Source organism: Microtus pennsylvanicus, chromosome 16 (assembly GCF_037038515.1).
Source record: "Microtus pennsylvanicus isolate mMicPen1 chromosome 16, mMicPen1.hap1, whole genome shotgun sequence".
Lineage (NCBI taxonomy): Eukaryota > Metazoa > Chordata > Mammalia > Rodentia > Cricetidae > Microtus > Microtus pennsylvanicus.
The window spans coordinates 24128684-24146525 of NC_134594.1; the positions used below are offsets into that span (position 1 = coordinate 24128684).

The 17842-nt window shown below is 37.1% G+C and overlaps 1 protein-coding gene across 1 annotated transcript in view; it reads left to right on the forward strand.

Moving 5' to 3' along the window:
- Positions 1-17842, forward strand: part of Naa15 (N-alpha-acetyltransferase 15, NatA auxiliary subunit) — a 67514-nt gene that overhangs the window by 25465 nt on the left and 24207 nt on the right. Inside the window, exons 2-10 of the mRNA XM_075950899.1 lie at positions 1749-1833; positions 5037-5141; positions 7064-7221; positions 8113-8247; positions 9867-10020; positions 11461-11580; positions 13468-13563; positions 13684-13790; positions 16282-16354. Of these exons, the coding sequence (XP_075807014.1) occupies positions 1749-1833; positions 5037-5141; positions 7064-7221; positions 8113-8247; positions 9867-10020; positions 11461-11580; positions 13468-13563; positions 13684-13790; positions 16282-16354 (1033 nt within the window). The remainder of the gene's footprint in view (positions 1-1748; positions 1834-5036; positions 5142-7063; positions 7222-8112; positions 8248-9866; positions 10021-11460; positions 11581-13467; positions 13564-13683; positions 13791-16281; positions 16355-17842) is intronic.

The following is a 17842-nucleotide window of genomic DNA, read 5'->3' on the forward strand; positions in this document are numbered from 1 at the left end:
TGGGTGGAGAGGGAGAAGTGAATGCAGGTGTCTGTGGAAGCCAGACAGAAAAAAAAATCCGCAAAGAAACTCCTTACATTATATTGGAAGCATACAGAACAAAGAAGGTTGAAAGCTAGCCTGGCAGTGGTGACTCGGGCCTTTAAAAACCCAGCACTTGGGAGTCAGAGACCAGCCTGGTCTATAGAGTAAGTTTCAGGGCAGCAAGGGCTACACAGAGAAACCCTGTCTCAAAACCATGGGGGTGGGGGGAGAAGAAGCTTGGAAGGTGCAAGAGACAGGCATCAAGTTATATATAGATAATAGCAAATGATAGAATAGCAGTGGATTTCTCAGCTCTGAAAATCCAAAAGGTATTGACCAATATATATTAGTCTGAAAGACAATAACTGCTGATTTAGCACAGTCATCTTCATAATTGAAGGAAAAAGATATCACTAAAGGAATTTACTTGATCACTTTTAGTGGCAATGCAGAAAATATTTAAAGGAATCCTAAACATTGGGAAGAAAGATAAACACATCCCAGAAGATTCAAGATGCTGCTAGAACCTAAATAAGGATTAGGAAAATATCCTAATTTTTCTGCAAAGAAACCAGTGCAGTACAGTAGCAGGCCTAGCTCTTGAAATCTTTTGTTGTTGTTTTTCGAGACAGGATTTCTGTAATATGAGGAGGAGTGGACTGGCTTACACCAGGGCTGGTGGGCTGCTTATTGTCGTGTCTCCCCCCCCCCCAACTTAGACCTGAAATAATCATACGGAAATCTGTATTAATTAAATCACTGTCTGGCCATTAGCTCTAGTCTCCTATTGGCTAATTTTTACATCTGAATTTAACCCATTTTTGTTAATCTGTGCATTACCACGAGGCCGTGGCTTACCAAGAAAGATTTAGCGTATCTGACTTCAGCAACTCCATGGCGCCTCTCTCTGCCTGTCTTTTTTTTTAAAGCATTTTGTTTTGTCTACTCTGCCCACATAAGGGCTGCCTTATCAAAAGGACAAGGCAGCTTCTTTATTCAACCAATGAAATCAACACAAATTCAGAAGGACCTCCTACACCAGGTTTTTCTGTGTATCTTTGGCTCTCCTGGAATTAGCTTTTGTAGACCAGGCTGGCCTCAAACTCACAAAGATCTGCCTCCCAAGTGCTGAGATTATAAAGGCGTGTACCCTCCGCCCCCAGTTTAGCTCTTGAAGTCTAATGGTTTCATTTTCTTACAAAAAGATGCAGGTTAGCAGACCAGGTTACAAAACAGAATCAAGCTGTTTGTTGTCTAAAGGAAATCTCACTGTGGAGAAGAAACACACTGTCTTAGTGTGAAAAGATGGAAAAAGTTTTTTTTTTTTTTTTTGGTGGTTGAATTCGAGTCACAATTCTCTGCGTAATGGCCCAGGCTGTCCCTGACTTGCTGTGTAGCCCAGTCTGGGTGGGCTGTCAGACAGAGAAACTCTGACTAGTTTTTTAAAAATTAGCTTATGATTTTTCAAATCTATATCTTTCATTTTATCCTGCTTTTAATTTTTGTATTTAAACATTTCAACTTTTGTTGATCGATAGAGATTTGGGTATGCTAGGCAAGTGCTCTGCCAATTAATTATGTTCTCATCCCCTTTTGGTGAGTATTTAAGGGGACTTAGAAGAATCTGAAAATAATATCATGTTTAATAGCATAAAAATTTAACAATGAACTTAGAAAGTTTCTGCAATTATTGTTAAACTGACATACTTTCTTTTTTTTGACAGAGATGTTATGAACATAAACAGTATAGAAATGGATTGAAGTTCTGTAAACAAATTCTTTCCAATCCCAAATTTGCAGAACATGGAGGTAAGGACAAATACTGTGTACCTTTAATTAGATTTGGCATAATTGAATGATTGTCTGGCTTCCCTTACTTTGCTGTTACCCAGCTGTCTTTATTTTCCAGAGTATACCATTAACTCTTATGAGAGGATAAAACTTAATAATAAATGAATTTTGAATTAAATACCAAGAAAATGATTGCACATTCAGTTTGTTTTGGTTTCTTCTTTTCAGTATTAGTTCTTCTAGTAGAGCTAATGGAAAGGCAGAAGAGCCCATTTAGACCGGATGCTTGTTTTAGTTAATATGTTCATAAGAACATTTTACTTTAGAGCTTGCAGCTTGAAGAGTTTTTATTCTTTACCATAAGATGTTCAGAATGTGACAATTTAGTTACTTATTTATATTGTATCTTAATTAGCTTACCACTGAGTCATGTTTAAGACATTTGTATTTACATCCAGATGTATAACTTTTGTCTAAATAATGATGGGTGGTTAGATTCTTGTAGAACAGTTGATGAGTATGTGACTGAACTTATAAAGAAATAAACGGAAAATAGCATTTTGGGGGGGTCTGATTTCTATAGATTTGGGAAACATGACTCATTTAGTAATTAATTGACATTGTGTATTGAGAAGGGGAGAATGACAGTTTTCATCATTCCTTCTCTTGTATCTTGTTTTCCTATGCTTGAGGCTATACTTATGCTGCAGTTTTGAGATACAATCAGTGAGAGTAAAAATACCTAAATTGATCTTCGTTTCTTACTGATACCTAACTTCAGCCAGGCGATAGTGGCACATGCCTTTAATCCTAGCACTCAGGAGATAGAGGCAGATGGATCTCTGAGTTTGATTAAGGTATCCTCCTAAAAATCATTTGTAGGCTGGGCAGTGGTGGCGCATGCCTTTAATCTCAGCAGAGGAAAGTGGATCTCTGTGAGTTCGAGATCAGCCTGAGTTTGAGATCAGAGAGAGTTCCAGGACAGCCAGAACTAAACAGTGAAACCCTCTCTGTCCCTCCCTTCTCCCACAAAAGAAAGAAAACCTATCTTCAGTTGTTATCTGGATAGTGGGTTCTTTTATATTCCATTTCTCAAGTATGTATTCTGGTAATGGAACTCCTAATTTCATCATGGTAGTTTCATTATCAGAAAAGTGTCATATCTCATAATTTTAGAGCAGTTTTCCCTCTTTTTTTTTCCTAAAACATTTTAGGAAGAAAGAACATCTTCATATCATAACAGACTGAAATTAGGTTGAATATGAAGTATCACAAATTCACTGGAGATATTTTTAAACAGATAACACCTTTGGGCTTTATTTGTTAGTTTGTGAGAACAGAGTTCATGCTGGTTTTTAATCCATGGCCCTCCTGCCATCTTCTTCTAAGTGCAAGGGTTGGGTTACTTGTGCACACAACAGCCTATGCATATCTTTATTCTTTCCTATAGTTCTTTTTTTGAGACAGGTTTCTAGTGTAGCATAGGCTGTTCTGTCTTGTAAACCAGTCTGGCCTTGAACTCTCAGAAATCTGTACGCTTCTGTTAGGATTGCACTACCACCACCTGGCTATATCTAAAATTTGATCTTAAAAATTAGGCAAATCCCCAGGTGGTAGTGCTTTTAATCCCAGCACTCATAAGGCAGAAGTAGATGGGTCTCTGTGAGTTTGAGGCCAGCCTGGTCTACAGAGTGAGTTCCAGGACAGCCAAGGCTATACAGAGAAACCATGTCTTGAAAAAAAAATTGGGTAATTATATTATTTCTGTTTTAACTGTTATAGGATTATGCATTATAAAAATTAGGAATACTTTCCTTTTTTGAAAAGTTTACTATTTCCCATAATATTCTTCTTAAAAATTAATCTACTTTTGCCATGCAGTGGTGATGTATGCTTTTGATCCCAGCACTTGGGAGGTAAAGGCAGGCGGATCTCAGTGAATTTGAGGCCATCCTAGTCTACAAAACGAGTTCCAGGACAGCTACTACTGTTACACAGAGGAATGCTGTCTTGAACCACCCCCCCCCCACACACACACAAAGGAAAAAAATATCCTACTTTTTAAAATTTACTTTTACTTTATGTGCATTGGTGTTTTGACCACATGTTTGTCTGTGTGAGGGTGTCAGAGGCCCTAGGACTGGAGTTATAGACAGGTGTGAGCTGCCATGTAGGTGCTGGGAATTAAACCCGGGTTCTTTGAAAGAGCAGCCAGTGCTCTTACCTACTGAGCCATCTCTCCACCACCGCTGTACTCTTAACCGGTGATGGGAAATGATGAGCTTCTGACATGTTTCACTGTGTTAGTTATAGTAATCCTAAAGATTCAATAATAAATTTCTGAAAATCAGAAATGTAGGGGATGTGTAGATGCCAGTGGGTAACGTACCTGCTAAAGCAAACATAAAGATCTGAGTTCCTCTAAACCACAAGAAAAGACAGGCAAAGTACTGTGCACCCATGTAATCCTAGTACACTTATGGGGAGATAGGAAGCAGAAAGGAGAATCTCAAGAAGCTGGGAGGCCAAATATTTTGCCATATTCACAACTACAAATAACAATGAGGCGTTGCCTCAAACAAGGTGGAAAGCAAGGACAGAAACCCAAGGTCCTTCTCTGACCTCAATACGTTCAAATGCACAAGTCATAAATACACACAAAATCAGAGCTGTAGATAATTTATGTGTTTTAATGAAGAATTGATTTAGCCTTCATATAGCATAGGTTCATAAAAATGAAGTTGTTTTCAGGATAGTATTTCCTGTTCTAAAGGACTAGGTATATAGTCAATCTCATGAATTTCCCTAAGAGTGCCAACAGAATGGTTATTACTAGATAGTCTGCCTTAGTCAGATGTAGGTGCATTTTATGTTTTTATCTTTTTGTAGATCAGTCTGGCCTCAAACTTACAAGAGGTCTGTCTGCTTCTGCCTTCAAGGGCCGGGATTAAAGATAAATTCCACCATGCCTGGTGAGGTTTTTTTTTTTTTTTTTTTTTTACGTTTATTCATTAAAAAAAAAAAATCTCTGAGAGCCTGTAAGAGTAGAATCTAGAGGTTTTTGCTTACTTGCCTTATTGGCTTTTGAAAATACTTTAATTCTGTACATACCTGGAAATGCCTTGTTAATCTTGAAATGTTTGTAGTATTTGCATGAAATTATAGTTATTTCTTATTGATTACTTTCTTCTACCTTCTTTTTTTCTTTGTTATTAAACCAGAAACCCTGGCTATGAAAGGATTAACGTTGAACTGTCTGGGAAAAAAGGAAGAAGCTTATGAATTGGTTCGCAGAGGTTTGAGAAATGACTTGAAAAGTCATGTGTGTATCCTTTTGAAGTGTGTTTAAAGATTGAGTAGGCTGTTTTGACATAAGAATATGAATGGAGTCAAGAAGTGTAGATCCCTATTACCACGAGGAAAGGATTTTTTTCTTAAAGTGAAAACTGCAACTATCATTCAGGAAACTCCCCCCTCTCCCCCATATACCCACTACATTTTAACAGTACATGTTAGATATTGTATCTATGGAAGCTCTTCTCATTTTGGGATGGGATATTGATATGGCTTGAATATTTATATCCTCTAAATTCACATGTTGAAGCCCAGTCATCAGAGTGATGGTATTTAGGGGTAAGGTTGTCTAAAAAGTGGTTAGGGTATGAGGATAGAGCCTTCAGGAATAAGATTTGTATAAAAGTCCCTTTGACCACATGACGATACAGTTAGGATATGCCATCTGTGAGAGAGCCAGACTCACTAGATAATGGGTATGCAGAAGTAGTATCAACAGCAAATTTCTTTCATTTATAAATTACCTATTTTAAGTAAGTTATTATATATTACTTATGGTAGCAGTCTAAATGGTCCAAGACAAGTATCATGTTGATTTCATTCATCCATGACCATAACTTTAGAGAGGCTAATTTGTTGTTGTTGTTGTTCTTTGAGACAGGGTTTCTCTGTGTAGTTTTGGAGCCTGTCCTGGAACTTCCTCTGTAGACCAGGCTGGCCTTGAACTCACAGAGGTCCCTCTGTCTCTGCCTCCCGAGTGTTGGGATTAAAGGCATGCACCACCACCTCACGCTTAGAGAGGCTATATAAATAAGGAATATTAAAGAACCTTATACTGTATATACTATACTGAGTAAAAGCAGAGACTGTGAGGTTTAGTGTGTAACGAGCTTCACTTGGACCTGACACCCTGCTCAGCCTCTTTCTATTATCTTAGGCCTCAGTTTTCTCATTTGTGAAATGGGAATATTCATACTCTCCTGGTAGTAGTGACTTAATATATAACAAAATTTGTCTTCTGTTTAAGGGATTGATAAGGGCTGTATTTGAGTAGAAGTATATGGTGGAAAACAGAAAAAAAATGTGCCTTGGTAGTCTTCAATTTCTAACAAGGATACCTATATGTGTTTCGTGGGCTAGCATAATTTAAGAGCTGAGTTATTTCGTACATTTTCAGTTGTTAACTGTCTGTTAGGACAGTACAAGTGAAGTAAATAGTCTGTTGAAGTAAAGTACTAGATAGCTCTAGAGTGCATTCTGAGAGTGTATAGAACTTGATTTTCAAAGAAGGACTACTAATCCTGCAAAGTAGAAGTCTGTCAAGAAGAGTGATCAGAGGACCAAAAAAGAAAGACAGGGCTAACAGTGTGTTTTATAGCTTTCTGCTCTGGTTTTACTTCCTCAAGAGGCAGAGGCAGGCAGATCTCTGAGTTCAAAACCAGCCTGGTCTACAGAACGAGTTCCAGGACAGGTTCCAAAAGCTATAAAGAAACCCCGTTTTGAAAAACCAAAAAAAAAAAAAAAAAAAAAAAAAAACAAACAAAACAAAAAAAAGAGTGGGTGGGAATTGGTAGGTTTAGTGATTGGTGATACAATTAAAAGTTTATACTAGGTGAGGTATGACCTCCTTTTATAGTTTATCCTCGTTCATATCCCCCCCCCATCCCCCTTTGCCCCTGCTCTCCTGGAACTCTGTAGATCAGGCTGTCCTTGAACTCAGAGATCAGTACCACCACCACACCCAGCTATGTGTATTCTTAGAACCAACTGTTCATTCCCTTGCTTATCTCTTTCCTTTAGTAGACAAGGTTTCACTGTGTATCCCTGGCTAACCTAAAACTCACAGAAGTCTGTTTTTCTCTGCTTCCTGAGTGCTGAGATTAAAGGCTACCACACCTGGCTGGGAATAGTATTTCTTGACATGCATGTTGTATCCTTAACTAAGTTCCTTTAGGTTGGCATGTTTATGGCCTTCTTCAAAGGTCAGACAAAAAATATGATGAAGCCATTAAGTGCTACCGAAATGCACTGAAATGGGATAAGGACAATCTTCAGATCTTAAGAGACCTTTCCTTACTACAGATTCAAATGCGAGATCTTGAGGGTTATAGGGTAAGTAAAATACGTTTCTTATTTTATAAGAAAAAAATCTTGTTACTTAGGACTTATATTCTGATAAAGAAATTTTTCTTTCCATTCTTTGAAAGAAATTTAACTGGCTGCCCCCTTAGTGATTATACCTGTGATTGGAACAGTTAGATTTTAAAAACATCATTTTTTTATGAGATAGAAGAGTACTGTGTAGGTTGTTACTCATTTTGTAAAACATTAACATCCAGATAGAAGGTTGCTATTAATATTTTGTAACTATATAGTCTTTTGTAATTTTCTGTAAAGTAAGTTTTTAAGTTTGTGTTGTCTCTTTATATTGAGATTTAATACAGTTTAGTAGCTTCTCTTTAACCCTTAAATCAGTAGTGGGTTTTTTTCGTCTTTAATATTCTGTTTCTTCATGGTTGTTAGTGCTTGCCAAGCTGTTTTCTTTACAGGCCTTATACACATTTAGGGTGTACTTTCTAAAGAATTTTATTTGCTGATTTTGTTGAGGAGATCAGAAAATAAAGAAGGATATCTGGTATCAAGTTAAAAAACACTGTAAGATTAGCTCATTTCTTTGTCTCTATACAAGTATATAGTATTAGATGATGACGTTTTTTTGAAAATAGTTACCAGAACGAATAATTTTAAAACAGATTAATGTGATCTTTTTTGTTTGGTTTTTCGAGACAGGGTTTCTCTGTCTAATAGTCCTGACTGCCGTGGAACTCACAGAGATCCTCCTGCCTCTGCCTCCCAAGTGCTGGGATTAAAGGCGTGCGCCACTACTGCTCAGCCAATCTTGTTTTCTGAAGGCCCTGAGGGCCTTGTGTGCTAGTTAGTAGAGAAACATTCCATTTAACTGTAAACCTAAGCATAAATTTTGTTTTCTTCTGCCCCGCGAAGGAAACAAGATACCAGTTGCTTCAGCTTCGACCTGCACAGAGAGCATCATGGATTGGTTATGCTATTGCTTATCATTTATTAGAAGACTATGAAATGGCAGCAAAAATTTTAGAAGAATTTAGGAAAACACAGCAGGTAATAAGAAACCAGCTTATTGTATCTGATTTTAAGTATAGATAAAAGAAGTTTAGAATTTAGCTAGCATTTTACTTGGAAATAGCTTCAGTTTTGTTCTCAATTGGAAGAGTAGTAGAAAAAAACTATAGGAATGTACTTTAAAATCTTTGTGGCTAATATTGGTGCTTACATTTTTTTTCATTAAATGGTTGCAGATATGCTTGCTCTTTTACATACTTCTTAGTGCTCCTCAGGATTACTGTAGTTGTTATAACTGCAGATGGTCTCGCATATTATCAAAATTAGACTTATTTTAAGCTTAGTACATAGTGAAAATGGTCTTAATTTTTTTCTAATAATTTTTTTCAATTATGTTGTCTGGTTTTAAAGCATACCTGTCATGTAGCGATCATTTCTCTGGAGTCTATCTGAAATAATTTTAAAGAGTTTGTATTTTAGGGGCTGGAGAGATGCTTCAGTGTTTAAGAGCACTGACTTGCTCTTACAGAAGACCAGGGTTCCATTCCCTTGGATACATGGCAGCTCACAATTGTCTGTAATTTCAGTCCCAGGAGACACAACACCCATGACAAAACAATATTTTCTGCTGTTAATTATTATGCTGAGCATACAGTAATGTTTTTGGAATGTTCCTGAGTTTGGATTTGCTTCCCTTTCCTCCTTGTTAGTTAAAACTACACTTTTCACAGAAATTCACAGACTAATGATGGTTGCTTCTCAGTTCAGCAAATCAACTGGTACATAATTTATCCGTTCTATTTTATTACTGTGTTAGGGTGGTATTTGCAACTGTAAACTTGTTTTGCTTTTTATTTATGAACAATCTAAGGCCAAATAGCTCACCTGTCATCAGATTTTGGCCACTAGCCTTTAGCATTCACTGCCTGGTTCAACAATTAAAATGGCATCTCTGAAATAGAGATTCTCTCACTTCCACTATATTTTTTTTCAAGATTTCTTATTTGTATTTTATTGCTGGCAGATTCCACTTTTTTCGTTTTTATTTACCTACTTATTGCTCATTCATTTATGGTTTTTCAAGATAGGGTTTCTCTGTGTAGTTTTTTGGAACCTGTCCTGGAACTCACTCTATAGACCAGGTTGGTCTCGAACTTACAGAGATCTGCCTTCCTCTGCCTCCCGAGTGCTGGGATTAAAGGCATGAGCCACCATCGCCCGACTCATTATTTATTGTATACCAGAACTTGTGGGTTATTTTAATCAGTTTATTTCATTCATTCATTCATTCATTCATTCATTCATTTATTATGTATACAATATTCTGTCTGTATGTCTGCAGGCCAGAAGAGGGCACCAGACCTTATTACAGATGGTTGTGAGCCACCATGTGGTTGCCGGGAATTGAACTCAGGACCTTTGGCAGAGCAGGCAGTGCTCTTAACCACTGAGCCATCTCTCCAGCCCTTTAATCAGTTTATTATGAGCTGCTATTTGTTTAATATTTCTTAAACAAATATTTAGGAATTTTAATGTATTGCTATTAAACAGGTATTATCTTTTTATTTGAGGTGTGTAAATAATTTTCCAATACAAAAATAAAATTCTTACTCTTTGCATTCCTTGTGTCTGTTTGCATTCCTTGTGTCTACATGCAGACATCTCCTGATAAAGTGGATTATGAATATAGTGAACTCCTTTTATATCAAAATCAAGTTCTTCGGGAAGCAGGTCTCTATAGAGAAGCCTTGGAACATCTTTGTACCTATGAAAAGCAGATTTGTGATAAACTTGCTGTAGAAGAAACTAAAGGTACTTTAAAAACTATATCATTGTAACTTTTAATTATAGCCAAAAGTGGGCTCAAAATTCATATTTTCTGCTGACAGTCACATATAATTCAGCTTGTTGATGATGGGAAAATGTATCATTCATGCATTTTATAGAATTTATGTTCTCATCATATATTAAATGATGAGCATTGCTGATTAAGGAGGAAATTCACAAAAAAAATCATTTAATAAAATGACATTGGTAAAATGTTTCTGTTTTTGATTGTCTTTAAAGGGGGCTGTGCTTTGCCCTCTTGGCTGGTCTTAAACCCCCCCCGGGCTCAGTGGTCCTTATTCTCTAATTGAGAGTAATTGAGACTACAGGGTTAGGCTAACACCCAATGTGAGCATTCATTCTGTAAACCACCCTGTATTGAAAATACAGGGTTCGAGATGTAGCTCAGTTGTAGTGCACTAGCCTAGCATGTGTGAGGCCTTAAGTTCCAATTTCCAGTATTACAAAAAAGGGGAAAGAAATTCCTACAGGATTTGGTCAGAAACACAGGAGACAATTGTAATTTTATATTTTAAAAATTAATTATTTTAGAAACAACTCATTGGAAAAATTACTGTGTAAGTACTATATGTCAGATTTTATTTTCAGTAGTACATATTTATAAGTTAGTTCTTATAAAATACGTAGTGGAAGCTGGATGTAGTGGTGCGCTCCTGCAGCCCTGCACTGAATGGACTAAGGCTGGGTCAGGAGTTTGAGGCCAGCCTGGATTCTAGAGCAAGAACTTGTCTCAGTCACCTCTTCCCCAAAACAAAGAAAAAAAATACAACAGAAAAAAAAAAACTAGAAGAGAAAGGTTTTCCAAATCTCTTTATAGTTATTTGGATTTCTTTGAGAAAAATAGAAATACCATAAATTCTTCGTGGAAAGGAACAAGATTTGGATTCTTTTGTGATAGAAAAGGTGGGTTCTTAAGGAAACGTCTCCAGATACTGAGACATTTATTCCTAGGCTAGTTCTTATTTGTTGATTGATTAGCGACCAGGTCCTTTTATGCTGTTAGAGGTTAGCCTTTCCGGCTGTTGTGTTGATATTCTGGCTTGGCTTATTAAAATTGGGTGTGTTCTGTGCATTGTAGGATGTTTTACAGTATTCAGAGCTTTGTCCTGTTAGAAGAGCAAGCTAAATGTCTTTAAATATTGTCAAATATACTTTGTTTGAGACCCAACCACATGTTGGGGTTCAAAGTCTATTATAATATTCTTCAAGACCCTTCACAAGTTAAGTTACATCTGCTTTAAAATACTGAAAATCTTAGTGAGTTGATAACGATAAGCATGACAGAAGCTGGGAACTCAGAAGAACACTATGCACTGTGAAACAATTCAAAATGAGGCTTTGAAGGGAATTTTTGTGAAAAAATTTTTATCAGGTATTTTAATTTTTATCTTTCTTGTTAAATAGGGGAACTTCTGTTGCAGTTGTGTCGTTTGGAAGATGCTGCTGATGTTTATAGAGGATTACAAGAGAGGAATCCTGAAAATTGGGCCTATTACAAAGGCTTAGAAAAAGCACTGAAGCCAGGTAGTGTTATTTATAGCCACTGATTTCATCCTTTCCTTTTTTGCGGGGGTTGGGGGAGGGTTTGTGCAAGACAAGATTTCTCTGTGTAGCCCTGGCTGACCTGGAACCTTCTTTGTAGAGACAAAGCTGACCTCAAACTCACAGAGATCTGCTTGCCTCTGCCTCCTGAGTGCCTGGATTAAAGGCGTGCACCACTACATCCCGTCTCCCCTCTCCGCCCCCCCACGTCCTTTTCTTAATGTATGTTTTATTAACTATTTGTCTATTTGTAAAGTGCAGCTAGAAAAGTAGTGGTTAGGGCTGTACAGAATCTAGAGCCAGGCACACCTTCAGTCAATACCTAGGAAATGAATTCCAGGCCAGCCAGGGCTATATAGTGAGACTATGTCTCTAGAAAACTAACCAAATAAAAGAAACACGAATTAGTTCAAAGTCTAACATGCTAATTTTCTTTTAGTTCATGTTTATAACTTCTGTACTTGAGAGGATGAGGTAGGAAAATTTTGAGTTTAAGGCCAACCTAGGTTGAAAAAGTAGGTTCAAAGCCAGATTTTACATGCTGATACCCAGAAGTAACAGCAAAACAAGAATAGATCCAAAATTTAAATGGACAAGTATACTTCTCAGTTATGTAAAAGATTGAGAATATTCTGAAATCTACTTTTACAAGGTGATAGAATTGCTAGAAAATGGCCAGTGAGATGACCAGTGGGTAAAGGTACTTACAAGCTTAGTGTGATCTTATCTTAGTACCTGGGACTCACGTGGTGTAAGAAGAGACTTGACTCCCAACCTGTAACCTTAAAATGTGTACAGTGGCATGTAAATGTGTGCACCTTCTCCCAAAACACACCGATACTACACTCAAATAAGTAAATGCCATAAGTTTAAATTTTTGTGTATATGAATGGTTTGCCTGCATGTATGTGTGTGTACCACTTTTAGCATGCCTGATAGGAGAAACCTTTGCTGGTGATTACTTTAACCAGGAACTTATACTTTCATAGGAACTTCATCATTCCATGTTAGATAATGGAGATAATCTAAGACAGGGATTTATGACCGTGAAACATAGTTATGAGAAATATTTATTAGAAATCTGAGAATGAAAAGCCTACTTACTGAAATAAAAATCTTAAGTTACATTATTTTAAAAACGATACTTATGTGTGTATGTGGGAGGAGGGATGTTGGCGGATGCCAGAAGAGGGCTTTGTATCCCCTGGATCTCCATTACAGACAGCTGTGAGCTGCCTGAAGTGGGTTCTGGGATCTCAATTTGGAGAATTCTAGATCACAGATCACATTCCTGAAGTAAAGATCTGAACAGATCAGGTTAGGACACATCAAACAAATGGAAATGGTAGATTAAACTAAAGACTGGCTTTCTGCTGAGAGAAAAAAATCCATAAAATATGAAGACATGGAAATAAAGGACAGATCCACACATTCCAGATAATCCAAGGAGAGTTAGAGTGGAAAAGCTCAGGAAGCCATGTACAGCAACTAAGTTTTTTAAAACGGAGTTCTGAGATTTTGAATTAGTTACTTTGTATGGCTAATAGGCTTTTAAAATATGGAAATAATTGGAAATACTTTTAAATGATTGTTGATATAGTTAATTGACAAAGTTACACATAATTTTCTTGTACAACTTTCCCTTTTGTTTTTCTGTTTGAGACAGAGTCTTGCTATGTAACTTATTGGCTTGAAATTTGCTGTGTAGACTAGGCTGGCCTCAAACTCAGAGATCCACCTGCTTCTGATAGATTAAAGATACATGTCATCACACCCAGCCAATTGTAAAGAGAACTTGTAATTGGGTAGAAATATACAGTTTGTAATTACATATAAAAAGAAAGTTTTCTCTACTTTTTTTTTCTACAGCTAATATGTTTGAACGGCTAAAAATTTATGAGGAGGCCTGGACTAAATACCCCAGGGGGCTGGTGCCAAGAAGGCTACCATTAAACTTTTTATCTGGTAAGTAGAGAATTGCAAAGGAAAGAAAAGAAAATGTTGTGTTTTAAGTATGAATATGTATGTATCTGAAGGCCAATGTATGCACTGTAAAGAGTTGTCATCAGACTCTTTCTCTTTCAGGAGAGAAGTTTAAGGAGTGTTTGGATAGATTCCTAAGGATGAATTTCAGTAAGGGTTGTCCACCTGTCTTCAATACTCTGAGATCTTTATACAGAGATAAAGAGAAGGTAAAGTCAATAATCATGATGTGTTTGTTCTCTGTGCTCAGGGTCTGCCTGGCTGGCTTTCCATTACCTGGGTCCAGTACTACCTGTTTTGTGAAGCACTATTAATTAGTCTCCTGGCTTCTGGTGGGAATGCTTTTCTATACCCTTCTTTTGTAGTCTATTTGCCCTTTGGTGCTTTAGTGACTTCAGTATTTGCTTTCTTTTCGTTAGCTCATATTAACCTTTTTTTGTGTAGAGGGGAGGGATTCAAGACAGGGTTTCTCTGTGTAACATCCCTAGCTGTCCTGGAACTAGCTCTTGTAGATCAGTTGCCTTGAGCTCACAAAGATCCTCCTGCCTCTGCCTCCCAAGTGCTGGGATTAAAGGTGTACACCGTCACTGGTTGGCTGACAGCTAACATTTTTTTCTAACCTTTCTTATTGTTAGAAGTCAGAAGTGATTTTTTTTTTCTTTTCCTTGAAACTAAATTTTAACCTTGTAATCCTCCATTTTTATTCAGTAAACATGTTTTGTCAGAAAATTTTTTTATTTTATTTTTTGATACGTGGTTTGTCTGTATAACTGCTCTGGCTGTCCTGAAACTCTCTCTGTAGACAAGGCTGGCCTTCTAACTCACAGAGATCCACCTGCCTCCTCTGGGATTAAAGGCATGTGCCACCACTTTCCAGCCTTCAAGTGATTTTAAGAGTGTATCTTAATCTTTATATTGATTGCTTCCTTGCAACAACAATGTCACCAAGCTAGAGTTAAAAACTTGAAAGACATTGAAAAGAACTAGAAAAGTGGACAAAATTAAGGATGCATAATGCATAATGTACATGTAACTGGCTGTCTTTTGTGGAAAAGCCCAAGATACAGGCTTTATTGATTTCTCTTTTTTTCTTACATAGGTCACATCCATAAAATCTAACCTATTCTAGTTTTGGAGCAGTGAGAATTGTTTGTGAAGCAGTCTTAAGTATACAATTCCACAATTTTCTTCTAATCTTTACATAATATAATTATAGAAATAATTTTCTACTTGTACTAAATTTATATAATATTGGATTAAATTCTGCATTATGATAGTTCTTTCAGTTGTTACTAAATGCATCTAATTTAAACAGTTTGGGGACATCATAGTCCATCTTGGTATAAGTGTGTAGCCTGACTTGGGAGGAGAGCACAGGTATACTAGAGTAACCTGGCTGTGACCATGCTATGCCTACAGTCTGCTCATAAAGAGAACTGTAATAATCTGTTTGTGGGCCATTTAAGAGTTTCTGTAGTAACAGAAATCATTAAGGATGAATTAATCAAATAAATCTTGTTTTTAAATTTTGGTTTTAGATTTGGTGCAGGTATTGCGCTGTGTTGCCCAAGTTGGCTAAAATAACTGGGGTCATTTGATCCTCTTGCCTCAGATACTTGAATAGGACCACAGACGTCTACTTCTGTTCTTTGCTTAAATTAGGGAATTAATGAAATAAAAGTACTCCATGCCTCTGAGGAAGCCAGAAGTATAGTTAAAATTTAGGAGAAAGTATAACCTGGACAAACAGGTATTTTCCTGAACTTTAAGCACCCCACTTTGCTGGGCTTCAGGGTTAGTGGTATTTCTCCTGAATTATGAGAAGATTCATTTAACAGACACTTAGAACAATACCTTTTTCGATGTAGAAAAAGACTATCTCCTGAGTAAACTGGGAGCATGGGGACCATGAGAGGAGAGAAAGGGAGGGGAGCAGAGAAAAATATATAGCTCAATAAAAACAATAAAGAAAGAAAAGAAAGAATCAGAAAGAAAGAAAGAAAAATGCCCTTTTCTAGCCTTTAGTTCTTTTTATTTATTTGAGACCAGGCTTCATGTCACAAGTTTCAGGTTTGCTACATAGTTGGAGCTGACCTGGACCAAACTCTTGATCCTTCTGCCTCCATGTGCTGCCATCATATGCACGTGCCACCGTGCTAGGTCATGGCATTTAATTCTTGATCATAAAGAACAAATGATGACTGTTGGTATTCTTTACATGTTTTAAGATAAAAATTAATTTAGATGTATGTTACTCATAACATTATTTCTATCCAACATTCACCAACTGCTGTTTTAGTTGATGATTCTCTATTTTCTATCAGGGAAAGGGACTTAGTAAGGTTTTAGGAGATTGAGTATTAATGTGTATCTTCAGTTTTAGATTTTTTTTATTATTTATTATTTTAAAGACAGGGTTTGTTTCTCAGTATAGGCTTGGCTACTCTGGAACTCATCAGTATACTCGGCTGATCTTAAACGCACAAAGATCCACTTGCCTCTGCCTCCTGAAGGCTGGGATTAAATGTGTGTGCCACCACTGCTTGGCTGAGACTTTGCAGTTATTGTTTAGAGGTTAAAATACTCATAAAGGGAGGGGATATGTGTTGGAATATTTATTTAGTCATTTATATAAGAAACATATTTTTCACAAGAGCAGTAACTTTCTTTCATTAAAATGTGGTTGTGTTTGTACTCTAGGTGGCAATTGTAGAAGAACTAGTAGTTGGTTATGAAACCTCTCTAAAAAGCTGTCGCTTATTTAACCCCAATGGTAAGTACATAAGTTTTTAATAGACTATGAAATTATTCAGGTTAGTCTTCTTTATTTTGATAGCAAGTATGATGCATTTAATTTCTTTATTATGATGAAGTTCCATTAATTGCACACCATGTTATGATGTTTTATTAAGAATCATATTAATTTATTGGTATGAAAGCTATGTCAGATTTAAAGGATCTATAAAACTTGATTGAATAATACAATGAGCCTCTATTTACTCATCACTTGGCTGCAATAATTTTTTTTTTTTTTTTGGTTTTTCGAGACAGGGTTTCTCTGTGGTTTTGGAGCCTGTCCTGGAACTAGCTCTTGTAGACCAGGCTGGTCTCGAACTCACAGAGATCCGCCTGCCTCTGCCTCCCGAGTGCTGGGATTAAAGGCGTGCGCCACCACCGCCCGGCCTGGCTGCAATAATTTTAAATTCATGTCTAAACATTTCATCATAGCCTAACTACTCCCCTCTATTCTTTACTTTTATTTTTCTCTTTTGGTTTTTCAAGACAGTGTTTTTCTGTTTAGCCCTCGCTGTCCCAGAACTTGATCTGTAGACCAGGCTGGCCTCACACCCACAGAAATTGCCTGCCTCTGCCTCACGAGTGCTAGGATTAAAGACATGTGCCTGACTTTCCCTCTGTTCTTAACATTTTTTAAAATTATTTATTATGTATACATTGTTTTGTTTGTCTGTATGCTCGCTGGTCAGAAGAGGGCACCAGATCTCTTTACAGATGGCTGTGAGCCACCATGTGGTTGCTGGAAATTGAACTCAAGACCTCTGGAAGAGCAGTCGGTGCTCTTAACCTCTGAGCCATCTCTCCAGCCCTCCTTCTATTCTTAAATCCAAAGTTTACATTATTCCATGAATTTTTCAACATATCTTAAGTACTTTATTTCAAACAAAACTATAATACCATTTCAACCTAGTGGCATGGGCTTGTAATCCCATCTACTCAGTATTTGAGGCAGGAGATTATTTTTTAAGAAGTTCAATTCCTCTGCACAAGTGAGATCTTGTATCAAAATTTTAAAAAAAGAAGGAAAAAGAGGGTTGCTGATACAGCTCAGTTGTAGAGTATTTGCTTGATGTGACTTACCAGGCCATGGAGTTCAACCTTAAGTATTCCATGCCCCCACTCCAAAAAAATCACAAACAAACCAGGATGATATCATCATTATGTTTACAGATTAGTACTTTCCTGGATACAGAGATAACTCAGTCCGTTAAGTATTTTTTGGCAAGTGTAAGGACCCCTCCCCCAACTTGATTTCAATGCTCACATTTTTTTTTAAAAAAAAAGGCAAGGCCTGGTGGCATGTGTTTATGTTCCCAGTGCTGGGGAAGATTTACTGGATAGCATGCCTAGCCTAATTTGCAAGCCTTGGGTCCCAGTGAGAGATCCTATCTTAAAAACAAGGTGTTTTGCAATTGAGAAATGACACAGTACTGTCCTCTGTCCTCCACATACATGTGCATTGGGC